A 22,150-nucleotide genomic window follows, 5' to 3' on the forward strand; every position below is an offset into this window, starting at 1 on the left:
ATGAAATAATTTTCCTTTTGTAACATATCATCTGAACTATTCACTTTCAAATTTTCAAGTGTTTATAAATCTCGATCTGCACCATTTTAAGAGCTTCAAATTTCACAATTAAGAGTGTAGATAAATTTTCTTGATCTGCATTTATCATATTATAGTTTTCCAATCCCAATTCCTAACTATCCGCAATAATAAATAACTAAAAAGGAAAATTAAGAAACTATGAAGCTCAGATTCTCCCAAAGGGCAATGATAAAGCGTGTAATACCTTGACTCAGCTGAGGTTTTGGGTTTATTGTTTGCAACCTTAGCTCATGCATCCAAAAATAATGACAAAAATAAAACAGAGAGAGCAGTGAGTGCAACTTCAATAAATGTAAATTGTTGATTACAACATACGCAAGTAACATATTGCTAACCCCTTTTATTTGATCCAAAATTCACTGAATTTGGGCACCTCAATGGAGTTATAATCTCCAGGTTTACAAGTACATTCCAATTGATTCGGCGAAGTAGTCATAGATCAAAGTATCAAGTACTAATCCCAAAGCTCAAGGTCATGAGTAGAGGGATTGAGAGACCTTTATCTTCTTTTACTTTTAATTTTTTTTTTAACTAATCGAGGACTTCAAACTGTTTCAATTAATTAATTGAAGCAGCAATTAAATAAACCATTTTGTCAAAGAGCGAATATCTGTACCAGAGAGATTGTCTTTGCTGATGATGAGCCCATCATTTTTACTTTAAACATTATGGGGGGCAAACTTTCTGAGACATCTCCACAAGTAGAATTTGATAGGTGATGACTGCTGCGGTTCTGTTCACATGGCACTAAAACTTCCCCCGATCATCCTCAGGCTAATTTCTAATGCCAATATAGAAGCAAAAGGTCAGCCACTTTCAGTTTCTGAGAAGGCCGATGGAAAAAACATACTGCAAAGTTTGTCCACCGCTGAATCTACTCTTGCTTGGTTCTGCAAGCCATGCAGAAGACGGTCAATTCTAAAAATACTTCATTTGAGAAAAATATCAACTTTTGTTATTTACAAGGTAAAGGGCAAAGGTATTAAACATAAAGGTACGGCACTTAATGCTTTTCACCTTAATGATTGTTCTATGAGTTACAGTCAGCTATTGAAATTGCTCTACGCATTATTACCATTTAATACTACTTATGACCCCTAATTATGATGCAAGTGTAGGAAATTAGTATTTCATGATTGAATCAAGATTCAGCATTAATTTCGGTTTGTCAACTCAAATGGTGCAATGAGCATCCAATAATCAAAATGGCAAGAAAAGGAAGAGTTGTTCATTTGCAACAGATTCTGATAATCCTTTTTCCTCAATGTACAACAAGATTAGGATAACTGCATGTAAAGCAAGTTGAGCGTATATGCTTCCTTTTCTGAAAAGTACATGGGTTTATAGAACTTTTGAGTGCTATAAATAGGACGCAAAGGTACACTCTGATTCGAGAGTGATGACATTTTCACAATTACTTAAAATTTATTCATCTGTTAAAACTGACCTTTCCCATAAAACTAATGATGGTCGATCCACTTCCAGTTCTGGCTTTGCGATAACAACCTACACAGAGCAGAAAGCATAAAAGTTACAAACATGCCACAAAGATACATAAATTCCACGTTTTCCAAATTCATATTGATGTAGCTATAATTTATTTGATCAGATTCTGTTAAGCATTGAAATGATGGCACTTGTACCAATATAAAGATCTGGAAACTCAAGATAAAGCTTTGACAATGGTTGAGCCAGCGCTACCTGCATGATGTAGACCATAATAGGTAATATGATGAGACTTCCATGAAAACGTTTCATACATTTCAGTGTGAAGGAATAAAAGTTTCAACAAACATAATCTTATGAATCATGCTTTATTGATCACCAAGCAGGTCATGCTGGTCCCAAGCCCAGAAAAAGGAGGAGGTTTGTGTTAGGTTGACAGGCAGCATAAAATTTGTGCCACATCTATTTCATAAATCCTGATGCAATGTTTGTGGAACAGGATTCATGTAGCTGACCCAAATAGTTGGTATAAGGTTTAGATGATGATGATGATGTTTTATTGATTAGCAACATCCTGAATCATGTTAGATGTCAAAGTCAAAGTCTGAAACGTAATGCACAGTATATATCAATGTTCGCAAAATCGGCCAAGTAGTTTCTACTTGGTCACGTACTCAGGCTCGAGCCCTTGCCGAACCTGAGTTGTTTTTTATGTTTCTATTATTTTGGCAAAGATTAGAGTGTTTTGACCATAAATACTGACTTTACATTTTCCCTTTTTTTTTGAATTATTTAGAAAATACCCCTAATCACAAGTTGATTTTTTAAAATCTATTGTTTTACTATTTTTCTAACATCATTTTGAAGTGTTGTGCTTAGTCTTACTTTAAACATACATTTTCTATTTTTTTGGAATTTTTTCTTCTGCTACAGTACTTGGCACTAATCGGCCGAGTTACTCAGACTCAGCCGGAGAAATCGACTCGGGCCAGGACTAATTCCTCGGTTCGAGTCGCGCTTTCTCACACTGGTATATATGGATCATAGAACATCAGTAATAAACCCTTAATAGCATACCAGATACATTGTCTTCTTAGAAATGCGATTAATCTCAATGAAAACAAGGATTCCAGAAGGCAGAATAAGGCATGAAAAGAACATGTGCCTAGGTTCAAATATAAAGTAATACTGCAAATGAGATGGATAATAGATAGCATCGTGCCAAGTAAGCCAGGACAGGAAAACAATGGGGCATACATCAGAAAGTCTTGTACACAAGTACTTTGACCCAAATGGTGCCATTAGCTCTATGAGGCCACTGCTTGCATTCATTTCCAGCAGACAACCCCATTGTTTGTCCAACTCGTCCTCATTTGTTGAAGAAAGGCTTATCACATTATGGCATTTGATCTGTAAAGAAAAAGAAATAGTATAAAATAAAATGACATAACACTTACTGCACAAAACCAATCAACCCAATGCTTTTAAAGGAACCTAAAACACTCCAATCTCAACTGATTTTACTTTTCCTTCACAAAGCAAGAAAACAGTTACTAATGGTTTGGAATATGTAAGTTTCTTAACCAAGGCTAATATGCTGGTTCCTGAGAAAAACTAGTCAAAGACATATCTCACAAAATAAACATCTCAGAAATACTAAGGGACAGTTTGATAGCAAAAGTTTATCAAATAGTGTTTTTTTGTTTTTTCCCCCCTCCAAATTGCATTTTGATCAAATAGCAATTTGGTCAATTGTCAATTGCTCTCTGAGTATCTGATTGTTACAATTTGAATTATAAAATGTTATTTTGTGGTGTGATGGTGGTAGTGGTAGTAGTGGCAGTGTGATGGTCGTGGTATAGTGTGAAAGTGGTGGCGGCGGCAAGGCTATAGTAGTGGTGGCTGTGGTGAAGCTGGTAGAGTGGTAGTGGTTGTGATGGTGGTGCTACGGGGGTGGAGTAGTGATGGTGGTGGTGGTGGCAGTGGCAGTGGAGGTTGTAGTGGAGTGGCGGAGGTGGTGGCAGGTAGGCAGAGGAGTGGAGGTAATAGAATGGTGGTGGTGGTGGTGGTGGGGGGCAGGTAGTTCATGAGGATAGTAGGCTGGTGGTGGTGGTGGTGGTGGTGGGGGCAGGTAGTTCATGAGGATAATAGGCTGGTGGTTGTGGTGGTGGTGGTGGTGGTACAATGATGGTGGTGGTGGCAGCCAGGTAGTGGTAGTGGCATAGTAGTGGTGGTAGTAGTGGTGGCTATGAGGTGGCATAAGCAGATAGCATAGATTTAGAATTCATGAAATGTTTTGGCAAAGTTTTATGTTGGCTGCCTAACTAACATAACCCACCTTTTTTACCCGGGCTTGGGACGGGTTAAGAGAAAGATTAAGGTCCTCACCCTTCTTAAACTATATATATATATATATATATATATATATATATATATATATATATATATATATATATATATATATATATATATATATATATATATATATATATATATATATATATATATATATATATATATATGGAAAACACTACAAAACACCTATAGGTGAAGTTCTACACTACTTCACCTATGACTTTATCACCGTTAAAAGTTCATCACACGACCACAGATGTCAGATAGTGTTTGAATTTTAATATATTTTTTACAAATCATAATTGATCAGAAATTTTTTAGGTGTGTGAGGCTTAGTAAGATGCACATGAATAAAATCTAAAACAAATAATTTGAATGATGAAAATTATGCAAAATACCACTATAAAGTTTCAAGGGTAATTTCGTCATTTTATTTTATGACTATTTTTTTTTTAATATTTTATTTTGGTGTGAATTGGTTATATGTAGACACCCCAAATTTTAGATAAATTTGATTAGTACAATAATTATAAAAATTCAAATACTAGTACTGTAAAACTTCACCTATAGGCGTTGCGTAGATGCTTCCACATCTATATATATATATATATATATATATATATATATATATATATATATATATATATATATATATATATATATATATATATATAAAGCTGGGGTTAGCCCACTAGCTCATATGAACATATGAGCCCAACGGCCCAGATTGAATCTGGGCCGATCTGACTATCACAGATATCGGATAGTGTTTGAATTTTATTTTATTTTCTACCAATCCAAATAACTTTAAATTTTAGGCATATGTTCATAAAAAATAGGTGAATCTTTGAAAACTATCAAAAAAATATTTTACATGAAATAAATTGACCAAAATACCCCCGAAAAGTTTCACGAGGTATTTTGGTCATTTTTCTTTCCACGAATAGTTTTTTTTATATTTTTATTAAGTGCGCCTTGATGAGAAAAACATACAACTAAAATTGCAAGTGATTTGGATTTGTAAAAAAATAAATAAAATTCAAGTACTACCGGACATCCGTGATCATCAGATCGGCCCAAATTCAATCTAGGCCGTTAGGTTCATATGTTCATATGAGCTAGTAGGCTAACCCCAGCTTTTTCCTATATATATATATATATATATATATATATATATATATACATATGTGTGTGTGTGTGTGTGTGTGTGTGTGTATTATGAGAGAGAGAGAGAGAGAGAGAGAGAGAGAGAGAGAGAAAGGGTTGAATTTTTTTGCAAAACTTAGAGTTTTGTGAAACATTCAATTTGAGAGCCCAAATTGCAATGGTGCCTAAGCAGTTTGCAAAGAAAATCATACGCAATAAGCATTAACATTGATTAAGTAAAAAAATATCAAACACACAGTACGACCGTGATGTTTGAAAAAAGAGCATAAGCTATTGCAGTAAAGAGAGTCCAAAACAGAAAAAGGGCATAGTTCTCTTGCATTTCCATGTTCACAACAGATTTTGAAACCCATGTTCACAACAGATCTTGTAAATGTCAAAGAAAACATAATTCTCAAGATTACTGTAAGTGTGCCCTTTTTCTTGGGTTTAACCTGTGCCAATCCCATACTTGACACTGATTTAATTAACTTTTTCTTTTTCTGGAAGACATTTTCCAATGCTTATGCTTAGGCACCTTCTTCATTGGTGCAGGCTTCACATTCTCTCTCAGAGACATCACTCTTGCAATTTCTCAGTAAATCAATTATTATTATTGCAGAAACGCACTTCCCAGTTTCCTTGGAAGAATCAAATTCTTCTATAGAAGAAGATGCCTTTGAAATCATTTTTTGGGGCCTTAAAAGCATGCTTTTCATCTTCAAAAGATCTTCTGAAACCATGCATCTGTTCTTTGCCAAAGCCATCTTTTTGCAATGTTTAGCTATGGTGGCATGATTTTTCTTGTTCACAAGATCATCCAGAAATATTATACAGTTTCTTTTAGGGGTACCAAGATTCTCATCAGTTCTTTGCTTCATCTTCAAAATGTCGAAAAGGAACATGACCTACAAAATTGCACCCTCCAGTAGTGTTACTAGAACCAAGCTGGCAATAGAACCAGATAGAGGTCTGGTCTAGTCAAAAGAGGTCAATCAACCGTTCAACCGTTTGGGGATAGTTTTCTTTTAAATAAATGAAACATAGGAGTGATAACTTAAAACTATGAAATGTATTACAAACAAAGTTAGTTAGCTAGTCCAACCGGTAAAAAAGAATACTCAAACTAGCCAAAATTGGAAAAACATAGGTTTTGACTGGGTTTTTGACCGAACATTGTTTTGCTCTATACCTGACCAGTCAAGACACGTGTCGACGGTCCAACCAGTTGGCCAGGCCAATCAAGTTCAGTCTTGGTAATACTGCCCAATACAGAAGAAACCGATGCATCCCCAAGCATCATGGTGTGCTTCGTTAGATATGCTAGTGAGAAGCCAAAATCTAAGACATGAATTTCTCACCTTGTTTTTTATTGCTTTTCATTTCTCAGTCCTCTACAAGTTACAATTATCTGCCACGATACTTCTACCTGCCTGCTTGATATTTTTACCTGCCAGTTTGCATGTGCCAGCTCATGGTCAGATTCCATGCTTGCCTGAGTATAACTAAAATTCTACGACTCTCCTAGCGTCTTCATTGTAGGCACTTGAATCCATGCCCTATGAAACTTATGGATAAACCTATGCAACCATGATACCTATTCTCTAGGATGTGTCAAGGAGTGTAAATCTATCAAAAGATGAAAGAGCATTTGCTAATATATAAGTGAACAGTTTATTTCCATGATCTGTGGGATGATGAACTTGTTGAGCGGAACGTGCAATTAAATCTGAATGAGAAATAGCCTGTTGACCAGTCATCTCATAACAGGTTTAAGTACTTTGGGTTTTAACATGACTATCACATCCAGAATGTAGGGAAGCTTTGGTGTGGTCTCTTGCTCTTCAAATGAAATGACAATACAGTCTCTTTAACAAGTGTTTCATCCCTCTAAACTCGAACAGTCAAACTGTGCAGTGCTTTTAAAGGATGACTAACACTCCAAGCTCAACTAAATTTATTCTCATTCACATGGCCATGAACTTCTCAATACAATGGCGACCAACAATCAGAAAGCTGGATTCCAGAAGGAAGACACCAGAAGAAGATCTACAATTGAATTTGGTGAATGACAGCATTTACTCATGGCGAACCAAAGAGGCACATCTCAATAAATTTTTTTCTTTTGATATATGTCGATGAATGTCAGCATTTAAAAGGATAAGTAGACACACTATCTGAAAATCAGCAAATAGGCTGTGCACTAATGAAGATATACGAGGACCAACATTGAGAATTTCAACCTTTATTGGTTTCAGACTTTCAGTAGTGCAAAAGGGAAGATTAACGGTGTTATAATGAATTCGCAAAAAAAGGATGTTATAATGGACCAATCTGTCTCTCGAGCACTTAACCAGATTCATCATGGGTAGGAGCAGGACCAGGGGCATGAGTTGTAGGATATACCTAGGAATAACTCAAAGAATTTTCATCATTTTAAGCATGAGAGCCACCACATATAAATGTAAGGGGCAATGATTTCATGCAACCGTTGTATAGTAATATGATGCAACAACTTTAAAAAACCATCTTATGGCCATTTTTTTGATCCAAAATTTGAAATATACACTCTTTTCGTTCTAATGAACAATCACAAAAAAAGAAGAAATTGAAAACACAACCTAAAAAGTATTTTTTTAGCCCAATTAACGTAGGCCGTTTATTTTGGTGAGATGCTTAGATCTAGGGCTTAGAAGGATTTTTTTTCATTTCCAATTTTTGGGATGGTTTTATTATCATTAGATAAACAATGTCAAAAAAGAAAAAAATGATTTTGAGTGTATAAAGGTTAAGATCTTGAAATTAACAAAATAAATGGTATAGATTCGTTTTTGGAGGGGATTCATTTTGACCATATCTAGGGTTCAAATTGAACTTTTTTTTGGGGGGGGATTGATTATTGAGATGAAGAGAGTGTGTGCGCAAAATTTGGGGTCATACAAATACCACAAACATGGCTTTCTAGAAGTGTCCTTGCATTATACTATGATACAATCGTTGCATTGGATCATTCATTGCTCAAATGTAAGACTTCCATTCTCCAGTATCCTCAGAAAATACTGGAGAATGCTTTTCTTTTGGACTAAGTGATGCTTCCATCAAAATAATTAGTGGGGCCTGCTTTGCCTGTTGATGTTTGCCTTAACCATAGCATAAATTTCACAGTTCCCCTGCTTACCTTAGCACATCCCCAACCATAAAGAAGTGACTCTAGCAGCATGTTTCACAACTAACCCTATAATTCAGACTGACCATTACAAGGATGACATATCTTTGAACCAGTTATTCGAAGTTCCCAAGAAAAGGGATTTCACGAAATATCTCACACATTGAAAACTGAAAAATCATCATGTAAGATTATGTATTTAATAAAAAAAAGATTGACATCAGTCCTCAAGAATACTTCAGAAAGATGTTCTCTCCAAAAAGATCACTACAGCCAATGGAGCTAAATCTTGATCTAACATGGGTCATCAAACCCAAAAAATTCTTCCTTTCCCTTAGCAAATCACTATGACCAATGTGTCAGCATTCATAATCCGACATCTTGAGGTGATATACTGAATAGTTGGTTAGAAAATAAGTCGCTATCAATAAGTCACGTGCAACTGCCTACAGAATCACATGCATTGCTCACAGAGGTTCAAGAACACTGAAAACTATGTCCCCTTCAGAGTCATGAAACCCAAGAAATCCTTCCCTTCCCCTAGCAAATAACTGACCAATGTATCAGCATCCATACTCCGACACCTTGAGGGGATATACTTGGTAATTGGTTAGATAATAAGATGCTATCAATAAGTCACGTGTATCTGCTTACAGTATTACATTGCATAATCACATGCATCTGCTTACAGACGAACAAGAACACTGAAAACAACATAGAAATCCTAAAAGAAGCACTGTTCAAACGCCTAGTACCACGACCTTGCAGCCACATACATTAGCATTTCCCATGGGAATAATTGAATACCATAAATGGATGAGCGTAAACTTTAAATGTTTGCATGAGAGCTGTTGACCATGCTTTCCAAGAGATAAGTAATACACAAAATTTCTCTACAATGCACAATAGAGCTAACAGAAGCTTAAAAATTCTTTATGAAGAGCCAAATGATTGAAATCAGTTTCTAGGTATTCAAATTTTGTGAATCAAGGAAAAGAAACGTACCAACATGTGCAATATTGTGGAAACTTGATTTTCTAAAATCTAAAGAGGACGTATTTGATGCGTCAGGGGATGCATTTGATGCGCATCAAATGCCCATCTTTAGATGGAATGTGTACCCAACCTAAACATAAAAGCAACATTGCAAAAATAATAAAATAAAATAAAATAAATTACCTTTTAAAAATTCAAAGTTTATTTTTCTTTCTTTTCATATTCACGATCCCCATGGTCTATATTATTGATTCCTAAAACTTTGAATACAAAATCCATCTCTAAGATGGATTTTGGAGGGAGGACTCACATGAATAGATAGTCAGAGGAGTCATCAAACCAGACTAAAATCTAAAAGGCCTATTGAAACAGCAGTAATTGCTAACTGGTATTTCTAAAAAGTAATGAAATAGCTCTAAGACCATTATTATATCAGTTGACTACAATTAGAAGTAGTGCATAAGGTTCTCAAAGACTTGAACTAAGAGTGAAGGTTTCAAATGCATGACAAGACACATTTGTCTATCCATTTAAACATAGTCAAGGAGTTAGGTTACACGGAAATCTTTGCAGTTGGGCCATGTGGAAATCTTGAACAACTAATCTTTTGAGTCAAACAGATAAATTAGTTCTTAGCCTCTGCCAGTCACGTCTGTATATGAGATAGATAGTGAGAGAGAGAGGATTTAATAACTTACTGTTGTGAATCAACTAATAAACTAGTTCTCAGCCTCTGTGATGCATGGGTGCATGTGTGTGTGTGTGTGTGTGTGTGTGTGTGTGTGAGAGAGAGAGAGAGAGAGAGAGAGAGAGAGAGAGAGTCACTTAATCTTAAGAGAGAAAATTTAGTGGCTTAAGTTTAGGAGATATAAATGGGTTAGATAAATGCTTTTCTTATTCATTGGGAGTGTTAGTTTTTTGCTTGGAGAGTTGTCATTCCCATTTAAAGAATCAAGGGCCCTGATGTTTTTGGCATCACAAAGACAAATATCCTCACCATATTTACATAGTATAAAATTATAGATATAGCTTGTTAAAATGTCTCAGTAGATAAGCATTATGAAAGAAATTCTTAGGAAACAGAAGAAAGTAGACCATAAGAACGAAACACATGAATCTGCTCTCTAACATACATACCAGAGGCACTGGAAGAGTGTCATGGTGCAATAACTCTGTAATGCCCTCTGGCAATAAAGCCATCTGCAAATGTATAATAAGCTTGGTTCATAATAATTCAGGAACCAATAATATAAAAAACACGATACATCACACTTTTAAATGGACCACATTAATATTTTTCATGTGCATGAGGATATAAAACATGCACGCTCCTTGGACAATGTTCTATTGTTTTAAGGCGTTAACAATGTAAGAGTATTAAACAAACCAGAAAACAGCATGATTTAAGAAAGGTATTAAAAATGAAAAGGTAATCATAATTATTATGATGTAGAATGCACAAGCAAAGTGCTCACAGAAAAAATACGATTTCTTTTGCAAATGAGGATATAACTCAATACTGCTCACGTCATACCCCTGGTCATAAAATAGAACAAGTTTAAGAAGCTCAGGATGCATTTTGTTATCAATCAAAACATTCAATAGCAACCTTACTAGATGAACTCACCTCATTACGGTCCCCTGAGCATTCTTCCCCAATAAGATGGCGAAGATACTCTTCAAACTCTTCATCAGGAGCCTGAAAATTGCCACAAATGAAGCGACTGTTTTATTCTTGTCTAATGCCAAAAACAGGTCACATTGGAAGAATCCCTCCCCACAGAATTTCCAAAAGAAGATCATGTAACAAGTTTTGCTATATCAGAATGATGGAGGGAAAATTTATTCTTATTATTATTTTTATTCAATTTCAAAGGATGTATATTATAGTTTTAATTTTTGGTTTTTTTTTTTTTTAAGTTTATTTTGGATTCTATGGTTTTTTATATGTTCTCTATTTACTATTCATGAGTACTATTCATGGTATTGTTCACGCAATATTTTTCATGTGTTACTGTTTACAGGGGTATTTTTGAAATTTTAGTATTGTTTAGGGGTATTTTAGAGTCTTAATTGTTTACTTGGGTTTCAAGTTAATTTTGGGTTTCATAGGCTTATAAAAAGTTGAATGTCACATTTTGGGAGAGATATCATGCAAATGAATTTTATTTTATGAAAGAAGAAATTTCTTCTCTTGGCTTGATTTACAGCCATTTCTTTCTCCAATATTTGCTGATTTTGTTTGTTTAAGGTTTAGGAAAATGGTTGATTCAATTTCCCACCTTTCCATCCTACATCAAGTGGTGTCAGAACATGGTTTGAGGGTGGCTGGAGATTGGGATGGCCTGTCGTGGAGGTCTTAGCCATAGGGATGCCGATCTGATCCAACTGCGCAAGGAAATCAACATCGTGACGAAGAGGATTATAGAGCTATTGCTGCGCAAGCGGGGCCAGCAGCAGCGTGCCCTAAATGAAGAGGAATCTACAGGGATAGATCCAAATCGTGAGGGTTTTTTGGAGAACGGCACGAATCAAAATCCAACTCAGAGTTGGAGCGGAATGATGAAGTTGCTTTCAACCACCTATTCTATGCACGCACTCCGCATTGGGAGCCTCATGTTCTGGAGGATAGATCATGGGATCTACATGATTTGAAGGAGAATGAGGTTGATTTTGCCATAGGTCGTATTGAAAATCATCAAGTTGAAGATTGGGATCTGCCACCCATTTTCGATACATAATTGATGATGAACAAGATGTTGTAAGAAATCCAATCTCTAATGACGATCAAGATTTTGTGGTTAAACTTATTTTTGACAGAGAAAAAGATGAAGATCTTAAAGATATCGAAGAGGTAGAGCATTTAGGAGATTTAGCACATTGGAATCAGAGTAATGCAACGGAATTATGGTCCACTCAAACTCTGCAAATTGTGGCCCTAGTTTCAGAGAGTAATGAGATAGATGGCAAGAAAGCCCCTAAAGTACAAAAAAATTGGGTTTGAAGTTTCCTACATGATTCTCAATGGAAGCTCAAGAATAGCCGAATTTCATAAATTCGCATCGATTCCTCAATATACTTATAAGGATCCATTTCTTGAGGAATTATTTTTACCACGAATAATATTTGAACCGACAAAGAAGAAGAAAGTTGAAGAAGGTGGTTTTGATGCTTAACACATTTCAAAACTCGAGGACGAGTTTTCTCCAACCAGGAGAGAATGATGGAGGGCAAAATTATTCTTATTTTTTATTTTTATTCAATTTCAAAGGATGTATATTACAATTTTAGTTTTAGGGTTTATTTCTAGAATTCTAAAGTTTTTGTTGGATTCTAGGGTTTTTATATTTTCTTTATTTACTATTCATGATTACTATTCATGAATACCGTTCACGCGATTCTATTCACGTATTACTGTTCACAGGGGTGTTTTTGGAAATTTAGTATTGTTTAAGGATAATTTAGAGTCTTAATTGTTTACTTGGGTTTCAAGTTAATTTAGGTTTTCATAGGCTTATAAAAGGTTGGATGTCACATTTTGAGAGAGATGTTATACGAATGTATTTTATGAAAGAAGAAAGTTCTTCCCTTAGCTTGATTTACAACCATGTTCTTTCTCCAATATCGCTGATTTTATTTGTTTAAGGTTCAGGAAAATGGTGGATTGAATTTCTCACCTTTCCTTCCTGCATCATAGAAGAATGGGCCACTTGATTTTGATAGAAAGTCAGTGACTTGACACTAAATACATGCATATGGTGATATATGCATAATCTAAATAATTTTATTGCAAAATGCAAGATTTTTAGGAGAAGATTACAAGGCAAATTTACTGGCAAAAGACCAAATGGATAATACAAATAATCCAATGAACAAATGAAAAGTGATGAGAGAGACTCAGATCCAATTGAACTGGGTATGACTCCAATGGAGGGACCCTCTCTCTCTCTCCCCCCATCATCATCCATCATTTCATTGTACAGATGACAGTGATTTACTATGGTTTTTCATAGGATCTCAGTTATTTTTACTTGCCAAAATCCAAAACCATATCCATGCAATATCAAATCTCATGTAACCACAAGTTTGTAAGTAAACCTAGCAGCTGTCTAGGATCACTTACCAAACGTACTCCAAAAGCCTTTGCAATACCAGCCATTGAGACATCAGAATGCATGGGACCCACACCGCCAAACACAAATACCTGGGCAATACGGTTTGGTTTAGGTGCATAAATTTCCACAATATGTGAAGACCAATAAGATGTTACATGCTATAAACAACATCCTTGGACATAAGAACAGTCAGCTCCCAACCTACAAAATGAAAAGGCTCACCATATCATTGGCAGCCTTTTGTCTTTCAACTTCTTCAGCTACAGAATCCACCTGCACTTCATGAAAGAAATAGTAAAATGCCAGCATGCTCAAGTTGTTTACCTAGATAAAGAAGATGAAGGATATACACTCCAAAATACCCTGACCTCATAATACACTACAGATAAAATTAATGTTCTTGAACAGTACATAGAACTCAAAGAACTGTGGTGTTGCAAGGGATATGGGAACTGGTAGGTTATCATGTTGATAGTTGTAACACTTCTCCGACTTTTGAATCCCGTATCAACCTCTCCCACCAAAAAGGAACATGGTGTTTGAAAAATGACAGTTGATCAGAATAAATCTCTATGCAAATAATTGTCCCAACGATACATGCCAAATCAGATGCAAAAGATATTCTGTTATGAAGACATAAAGAGAGCACAATCAGAGTTACATTAATTGCTAAAGTTTTTGGTTTGTGCTTAGCATACTGATTGATCAAATATATTACACTTCTTTGTGTATGAGAATGTAGCCATAAAGATGGGCTCCTTCGTGAGTACATATGACAATGTAAACCTGCGCTCTCACAAAACTTATGATCTCATTATAAAATATGTAATCTTTTACATTAGATAAGAAAAGTATATCATTTTACAACATTTATTCAGTGAAATTTCAAGAGCTCCATTACAAAGCTATGAAAAGTTGTAGGTTGTGACTAGTTGGACAAATTAATAACTATGACAGTTAGGACAGATTAATAACTATGACAGGGAAGTTAAGCAAATACTTAACAAGAGGAAAGAAAGTAGAGAGAAGAAATTCCCATAGTTACCGGGATCTCCTCCCTTGCTTGGCAATCCCTTGCAAACCCTTGATTCTCCTGATCCTGGAGCAGATCTTGTCTGAAACTCAATTTAGCGTTTTCGGGATCTCGCTCCATCTTATAAGGGAACGAGTTCCTTACCATTTAATTTTGCATTCTTGAACATTACAGGATCTAGTTTCCTAGTCTTATGGTTCGCAATCTAGATTCCAAAATAACTGAACACAAGATTCACCATATATGGCATCCAGATCCCACCAATATGGGATCGCTTTAAAGTTCCTTATTTATTTCATAAAAAGACTAAGCCTACATGTTATTGGTTAACAATGCCGGCAGCTACATTTTAAAGCCACGGATCCTTATTGCCTACACGAGGAACTCGTGTTCTAAGAAAATGGAGCTCGCTCCTATAAACGTTATTCCTCGCTCCATAATATTTTGGATCACTTTTAGTAATGCGCTCCCTGAGTTAAGAAACTAAAAAAAATGCCCTTGGAAACTTCACTTCTTACGTATAGGATCTCGCACCTTTATATAATAATTCTCAATCCTATGTAATAAAGGAGCTCGATCCCCAACACACATGGACCTCGATACTGGCTTTTGAGACTGTACGGGCATCAATCCTAACATAGGGATCTTCAATATAGCTTCAATCCGTCGATCCCAGAACTGTTCTCATTCCCGTACCCAACAACTATGGAAATTCCAGCCATCCCTCTTATAAAGAAAAGGATGAAGTATTGAAACCTAAAGCTATTTAGATGACAACTGTGTCCCCTTGTTAACTAAAGAATGGTTAACTAAAGAATGGCATTCCCTCTTACAAAGGAAAGAATGAAGTATTGAATAATACAAATAAAAAAAATAAAAAAATACAACTCTTGAAATCTAAAATTAAAATCCAAAAGGAAAAATAAAAGACTATTCTAACACCTGCATCTGACTACATTCGTTGGAGAAAACTCATCCTCGAGTTTTGAAGTGTGCCAAGATGAATCTTACATTAAACCCATGATCTTCTTCAATCCTGAAGGCCTTGTCATGATCCTTAACACAAAATTCAAACTTTCCCATTTGTAGATACACAACCACTCAATAGGATATGTCTTTGTGATCAAACTTTTTATCAGAGACATAAGATATGTCTTCATCATCAACCTCCATGCCTTCCTTATAATTCTTGATCACCTTATCAAAATCATTTTCATATGTTGCATTCCCAGCCCCTCCTCTCCCCCTTTATGCCTCCTTCCACAACTTCTCTCTTTCTTCACCTCTATTATTCATAGGCACTGTCTCCTTTGGGTTCAAGTCAACCTCTTGCTTCTCCATCTCTCCTTTGATGAGAATATTAGATATCCTCGCTACCTCAAGGTCTATTTCTTTTTTTTTTATCTTGTTCTACATCAAACATAGGACCTTCATCACAAATGGTGTCACATGTAACATCAATTAATGGTGATTCGAATTGAAGATCCATTCCAACTTGCTCTTCACCTTCAACTCGTTCTTTATCAAAGATCAAACCACCCATGAGATCAAAGTGATCAACGTGGTCCTCAAGGGGAAGATCAAAACCCCTGACTTGGCTGTGGAAAAGATTCTCATCGGATTGAACCTTGTTTGCAAACGGGTTGATGGGGTCGTTCTCAACACAAGATTGAATTTGTTGCTCCATCTGATCTGCTTGTCTGTGTAGCACTTGAATCATGTCGATTTGATCTTTATTGTGCCTACCTCCTCTTCCATGTTCCCTAACTGCCATGGTGGATCAATAAGCCTGCTTTAATACCACTTTGACATAGTGGACACAAGAGGAAAGAGAGTCGAGAGAAGAAATTCCAGCCACACAAAAACATAAGCCCTAAATCAAGCACACCACAAGCAAGACACGAGAGAGAACCAATCAGCTGTGCAAACTTTCTCTAAGGCCGTGTTTGATAACTGCGAATCTTTGGGAAAGTTCCGACTTAGCTTTCCCGAGTTTGGAAACAGTAAAAGAGTGGAAATTCACAACTTAAACATTCCCCACTACACTGTTTAAACAAGTACAGTGGCAACCCATGGGTACCCCTTCACTGCCACTTTCACGGAAAGCTTCAATGGGTAAAACCTCACCACCCGCATAAAAGAAACTCCCCTGTTCTCAAAGGCAGGTCTCCATTTCTAGGGTTTTTTCTTCTTATATCGATTTCTTTTTTGTTATAAGGCTCTGATTTCTTTCTATTGTTTCATAATCGAGGTTTTCCATTCCCACTCTAGGGCTTTCAAATGTAAGAGAGAGAAAATGTAGAGAGAGAAAGAAAGGGCTGGTGGCTGTGCAGCAATCCCCATTGGCAGCTATGAGATAGAGAGAAAGAATAAGTGGAGGTGCAGGGCCCTCGCTCTGAGATGGAAGATGACGTCGTTGTAAAGCCGAATGCTTTTGATTCCTTTTCCTTTGCTGCCGTCTTTGATGGCGATGCTGGTTTCTCCTCTTTCCAATTCCTCAGGTCTCTCTCTCTCTCTCTCTCTCTCTCTCTCTCTCTCTATATATATATATATATATATATATATATCCACACACACACACACACATACACAAACTCACAAACCTTGGCATTGATGGTAATGATTAGCATTTTACTTATTATCATTTGTATTTCTTCTAACTGCAGTGTAAGATTCTAGTTTGTTTGCTTCGTATTTATATCTATATTTTTTCTTTCGGGCTTTGATATTTCTTTGATTTAACTTTTGATTTTCATTCCCCAATGCTCAGAAGATTGCCACATATTTTCTGAATTGATTGTTCTTGTTGACCAAGTAAGTGCATATAGCGATTTTGGAAGTCCCTCTTAATTTAGTGATTTGTCATTCTAAACTCATGTCTCACTAGACATGCGTGATACATCTTGCACATCAAATCAATGCAATACATAATGAACGGTTAAACGGCAGTTTCCAGCTTTCCTAATACCAAGCAGGTGAAAATAGTAGCACTACAGTTTATCAAACAGGGTTCCCAGCTTTCAGGCTACCAATTTTCACTTTCCTCCCAGATTCCAGGAAAGTCAACAACAAAGATTTTCCCAGCGAAACCACAGAGAAAGTTATCAAACGCACCCTAAGGAAGAAAGCTTTTTCTTCTTCCGGTAAGAGTCTAAAAAAATTCCAAGCCTTCTCTATTGTGAGGCCCAATATCTCTTCTAATACAATAAAAAAATATTTAATTTATAAATAAATAAAAAACCTGACTTACCCAGCGGTACGTGATTCCTAATTAGCCAATGCTTCTAGATCCACTATGTTTTCCATCTCGCTCTAGATCCACCAATCTAGGAAACATTCTCTCTCTCAAACTAACAAACTCTCTATGAAATCCCCGTTTTCTAGGATGACTCTTAGCTTCCTTCTATCTCCCTAGCCTTGTATGCAACTCTCACTCAAATTCCATTAAAATAAAAAACTATCCTATTTAAATGGAAATCTAAATCTATTTAAATGACAACTTTGTCCCTTTGTCCCCTTGTTAACTAAATAACGACATTCCCTCTTAAAAAGAAAAGAATGAAGCACTAAATAATAAAAAAAAACAAATAAAAAATACAACTCTTAAACTCTAAAATTAAAATCCCAAACAAAACCCGACTGTTTTAGCTCTTGCATCAAACACGATTCATTGGAGAAAACTCGTCTCGAGTTTTGAACTGTGCCAGGATGAGTCTTGTATTACCCACGATCTTCTTCAACTCTGAAGGCCTTGTCATGATCCTTCAACCCATGGCCTTTCCCATCTCTAGATACACAATCACTTGATAGGACATGTCTTTGTCATAAAACTTTTTATTAGTGAAATTAAATATGTCTTCCTCATCAACCTCCCTGCCTTCCCAATAGTTCTCGATCACCTTATCAAAATCATCTTTATACGTTGCATTCCCAGCCCGCCACACCCCAACCCCCGTCCCTCAAAAAACATGCCTCCTTCCGCAACTCCCTTTCTTCCTTCATTGTTTTCCATAGGCACTGGATCCTTTGGGTTTAAGTCAACCTCTTGCTTCTCCATCTCTCCATTGATGAGGAAATTAGATATCCTTGCTACCTCAACGCCAACATCTTTCCTTTCACCTTGTTCTTCATCAAACACAAGACCTTCACTAGAGATGGGGTCATATTTGACATCAAGGAATGGTGATTCTAATTGAATTGAAGATCCAATCCAACTATGGTCTTCACCTTGAACTGGTTCTTTATCAAAGAGCAAACCACCATGAGATCAAAGCGATTAAAGTGGTCCTCAAGAGGAAGATCAAAACCCCTTACTTCGTTGTTGAAAAGATTCTCATTGGATTGTGAATCATCTCCCACTTCAACATCTTCTTCGCAAACGGGTTCATTGGACATTCTTGCCACAAGGCTTGAGTTTGTCATGCCATCTAATTTACTTGGCTCTGTAGCTCTTGGATCATGTTGATTTGGGCTTTATTTTGGCTACCTCCTCTTCCATATCCCCTAACTACCATGGTGGATCAATAAGCTTGCTCAGATACCACTATGATGCAACAAAAACAACAGGAAAGAAAGTAGAGAGAAGACATTCCAGCCAAAAAAAAAAATCTAAATCAAGCACACCACAAGTAAGAAACAAGAGAGAACGGCGCAAATTTTCTACAAGAAAGCTTTTATTCTTTCAATAAGAGTCTAAAAACATTCTCAGTCTTCTCAATTGTGATGCCCAATATATCTTTTCTTACACTAAAAAAAACGTCTTTCATTCTTAATAAATCACAACCCCAACTTACCAAGTGGTACGTGATTCCTAATTTTGCCAAATACTCCTAGATCCAATATGTTTTCCATCTTTCTCTAGATCCACCAATCTAGGAAATATTCTCTCTTTCAAACTAATATACTCCTTACAAAATTCCTATTTCTAGGATGAATCCTAACTTCCTTCTATCTCCCTAGCCTTGTACACACCTCTCACCCAAACCCCATTAAAAGTGGAAACTCTCCTATTTAAATGGAAACCTAAAGCTATTTAAATGACAACATTTTCCTCTTGTTAACTAAATAATGACATTCCCTCTTACAAAATAATAAAAATAATAAAACAAAAAATATCAAAAACTAAAATCCAAAGGAAAACCTAAGACTGTTCTAGCTCCTGCATCAGTCTTTCAATGAAACTCTCTCACTGGGAAGAGTTGGATGAAGCCCTCAACCTCGGGTACAAAACTAAGCTCACAATTTGGTAGCAGTCCCTACTGCAGATTTCTGGAAATCATATTTAGTAAAATTTGAAAAACAGCAAGTTCCAGAGTTAAAAGAAGAAGGTGGCTAACAATGAATATACTAAACAACAAAACAAGACTGAATGAACAACTAAAAATCCAATTTAAAAGATATCAAATGGATAATGGGGATTTTTAAGAAAAGAAAAAAAGCATATGAGATGTTTTTTTAATATAATGACTCATTGGAATTTTAATTTTTTATTTTATCTTTCCAAGCTCCACGTACATGTCAGAGGGCAAAATTATCGATTGGCCTTGACTTTTCTCTTTTGAATGGAACTTTCTCCCTCTATGCATTTTCTCAATCCAAGCATCATGAATGAAACCACACCTTGCAAACAAATAACCTACAAGAATTTTTTTTAGAGAAAAGGCACAATTGGGCATAGCTTTTCATGGAGTAGAGAAGAAAATCCTCTTTTGGGAACAACGAAGTGACAGAGGGTAGGTGCTTCGACTTAGAGAGAGGAAGTTCGAGAAGAAGCCATAGAAGCCTCTGATTTTGAGTTTCAACAAGAGAAAGTTAGAGAAAAATGCTATCTAGGGTTACTTCAAGTGGCCGATTCGTGTGCTTCACTATCATCTTCAACTCGGGTTACAACTTTTTTGGTCTAGGGGTTCAAGCTTGGGGAATTTTGGAGTTTTTGGAGCCATGTATGAGGGATCTTTCTCTAAGGTTTGTTGAACCCAAGGCTAACAAAAAGAGCAAAAAAATATAGGTTCAAGCTACACCAGAAGACCAAGGCAAATATGCTTCCAAGTAAGATTTGATTCATTCAATGGAGAAGCTCTAAAAGATTTAGGATAAATTGGAGAAGGTGATTTTCTCTTTTATTTTTTCCACGCTTATATTTTTTCTCTCTATGAACTTCATCCCCTCCAGAAAACTTTGTCTGCCCTTCTTTTGTCTTGTATCATTCAGGAAATTCAAGAATCAGGACTCATGGGATAGGTTAGGTTTTTCGCTGAATTGGATATGACCAAGACAAGAATTTCCTATATGTGTCTTTTTTGTTTTATTATTATGTTTTCTTCATGCACCATTTCTGAACATTAAAGACATTGGTTGTTGTTTTTTGCAAATAACTCTGTTGAATTGTCTCTACAGGAAATATATTTTGTGTGACCTTTTAACTATAGAAAAGAATTCCCTCTGTATATTCTGTTGAATTGTCTCTTTCCTACCTCTCCCTCTCTCTCATCAAACACCAACTCATTATGCCCCTTTCTCACTCTGAACCCATTTCTCATATTTCCACAGCCCCTCAAATTTCTAGTTCGGTGAAAAACTCTTGCAAATGGGACTTTCTTTCTCTTCCAAGTAGAGAGAGAAAGAGAAAACTAAAGAGAGAGATTCCTAGCATTATTGTGAAACTATACCATGTCCCTCACAGATAATCCATCCACAACGATGTCGCCACCAAAGACATTACTGTTTCTTCGATTGAGCTCCGGTCATCCATAGATTTTTGGTTTTGCTATTAATGTGTTTTTAAAATTGCAGCAAATTCTGTAAGAAATGTGCTGGTTTTTGGTTTGTAAATAGAGAAAAAACAAAATTCAATCACCCTTACTCATTAGAAAAAAAGAAGAAGACAAATTAGCACTTATCCTCTGAAAAATCCCAGGTGGATGTGGGAAGGCTAAAGTCAAAAGCTGAACCTTTGAGAGGGAAAAATTCTTAAAAGACACATCTGGCATGTTTTTTTTTTTTTTTTTTTTTTGTTTCCTTAAAAAGCCTTAAAGAAATCGCAGAGACCCAGGAGTTCTTTATCCCAAAAATATGGAGATAACAAATAAATGGATTTGTAAGACACAAAAGCGGAAACATAAAGGACAAGGCAGAGAAGATGTAAGATCGTTGCATACAGTTATACGGAGCCTCAAGAAATCGCAGTTAATATCAAGCAAAGAAACATGGGTATCAAGAGAGATTTATCATGGTTAGTGGAAAATCACCATAAAAAAAATTTAATGTCTTACATCATTTCGTACAACTGCAACATGTGTCACTGCCCAGCCTATTGAATGAAGTTTTCTGCACAAGGATGGACCTAGCTGGTCATCCACCTTCCCAAACCTGAGCAAAGGGAGAAAAGTCAGATGGTAATGACATGTAAAACATGATCTATATCGCATAATGAATGGGCCTAACACAAAAACTCCAATTGGTTATAAAGATTGCCACAGTTAGTCCGGTGCTTCGGCCTGCTTGGGGTAATACTCCAGGTTTTATCTTTATTTAAAACTTCTAAAGATAAACAGAATCAAGAAAAATAAAATGAAAATTTTGATAAATAAAAAAATATAGATCTTCCAGAGAAGTCACTAAGATTGCCCACCCAAATTTTAAGTGTTAGAGCACTATATCATAATACTATCTATAACGGTCCATATTAATGCCATGTTGCAATTTTATGAAGTGCAAAATATATTTGGGCACAATATGGGAACTTACCAAAAAAACAGAAAATTAGATTTTGATTGTCTATTGAGTAGAGGATAAAAACTTCTAAAATATCAT

At 36.0% G+C, this 22,150-nt stretch overlaps 1 protein-coding gene across 5 annotated transcripts in view; it reads right to left on the reverse strand.

Annotated features, from left to right (window-relative positions):
- Positions 1–338: 338 nt before the first annotated feature.
- Positions 339–22,150, reverse strand: part of LOC18430438 (phosphoadenosine phosphosulfate (PAPS) reductase family protein) — a 41,416-nt gene continuing 19,604 nt past the window's right edge. For 2 of the 5 annotated variants that reach the window (XM_006840588.4, XM_020665016.2), the window contains exons 9-17: positions 21,610–21,706; positions 13,528–13,578; positions 13,314–13,394; positions 10,818–10,889; positions 10,328–10,390; positions 2,785–2,937; positions 1,725–1,782; positions 1,529–1,587; positions 339–971 (exon numbers count right to left, since the gene is read on the reverse strand). In XM_006840588.4, coding sequence (XP_006840651.2) covers positions 888–971; positions 1,529–1,587; positions 1,725–1,782; positions 2,785–2,937; positions 10,328–10,390; positions 10,818–10,889; positions 13,314–13,394; positions 13,528–13,578; positions 21,610–21,706 — 718 coding nt within the window. In that variant the 3' untranslated portion in view covers positions 339–887. The remainder of the gene's footprint in view (positions 972–1,528; positions 1,588–1,724; positions 1,783–2,784; positions 2,938–10,327; positions 10,391–10,817; positions 10,890–13,313; positions 13,395–13,527; positions 13,579–21,609; positions 21,707–22,150) is intronic. The other 3 variants (XM_088846400.1, XM_020665017.2, XM_088846399.1) reach the window with 2 other exon arrangements.

This window comes from Amborella trichopoda, chromosome 9 (genome assembly GCF_054954075.1).
Source record: "Amborella trichopoda isolate Santa Cruz 75 chromosome 9, AtrichopodaSantaCruz75HAP2 v2.0, whole genome shotgun sequence".
In the NCBI taxonomy this organism is placed as follows: Eukaryota; Viridiplantae; Streptophyta; class Magnoliopsida; order Amborellales; family Amborellaceae; genus Amborella; species Amborella trichopoda.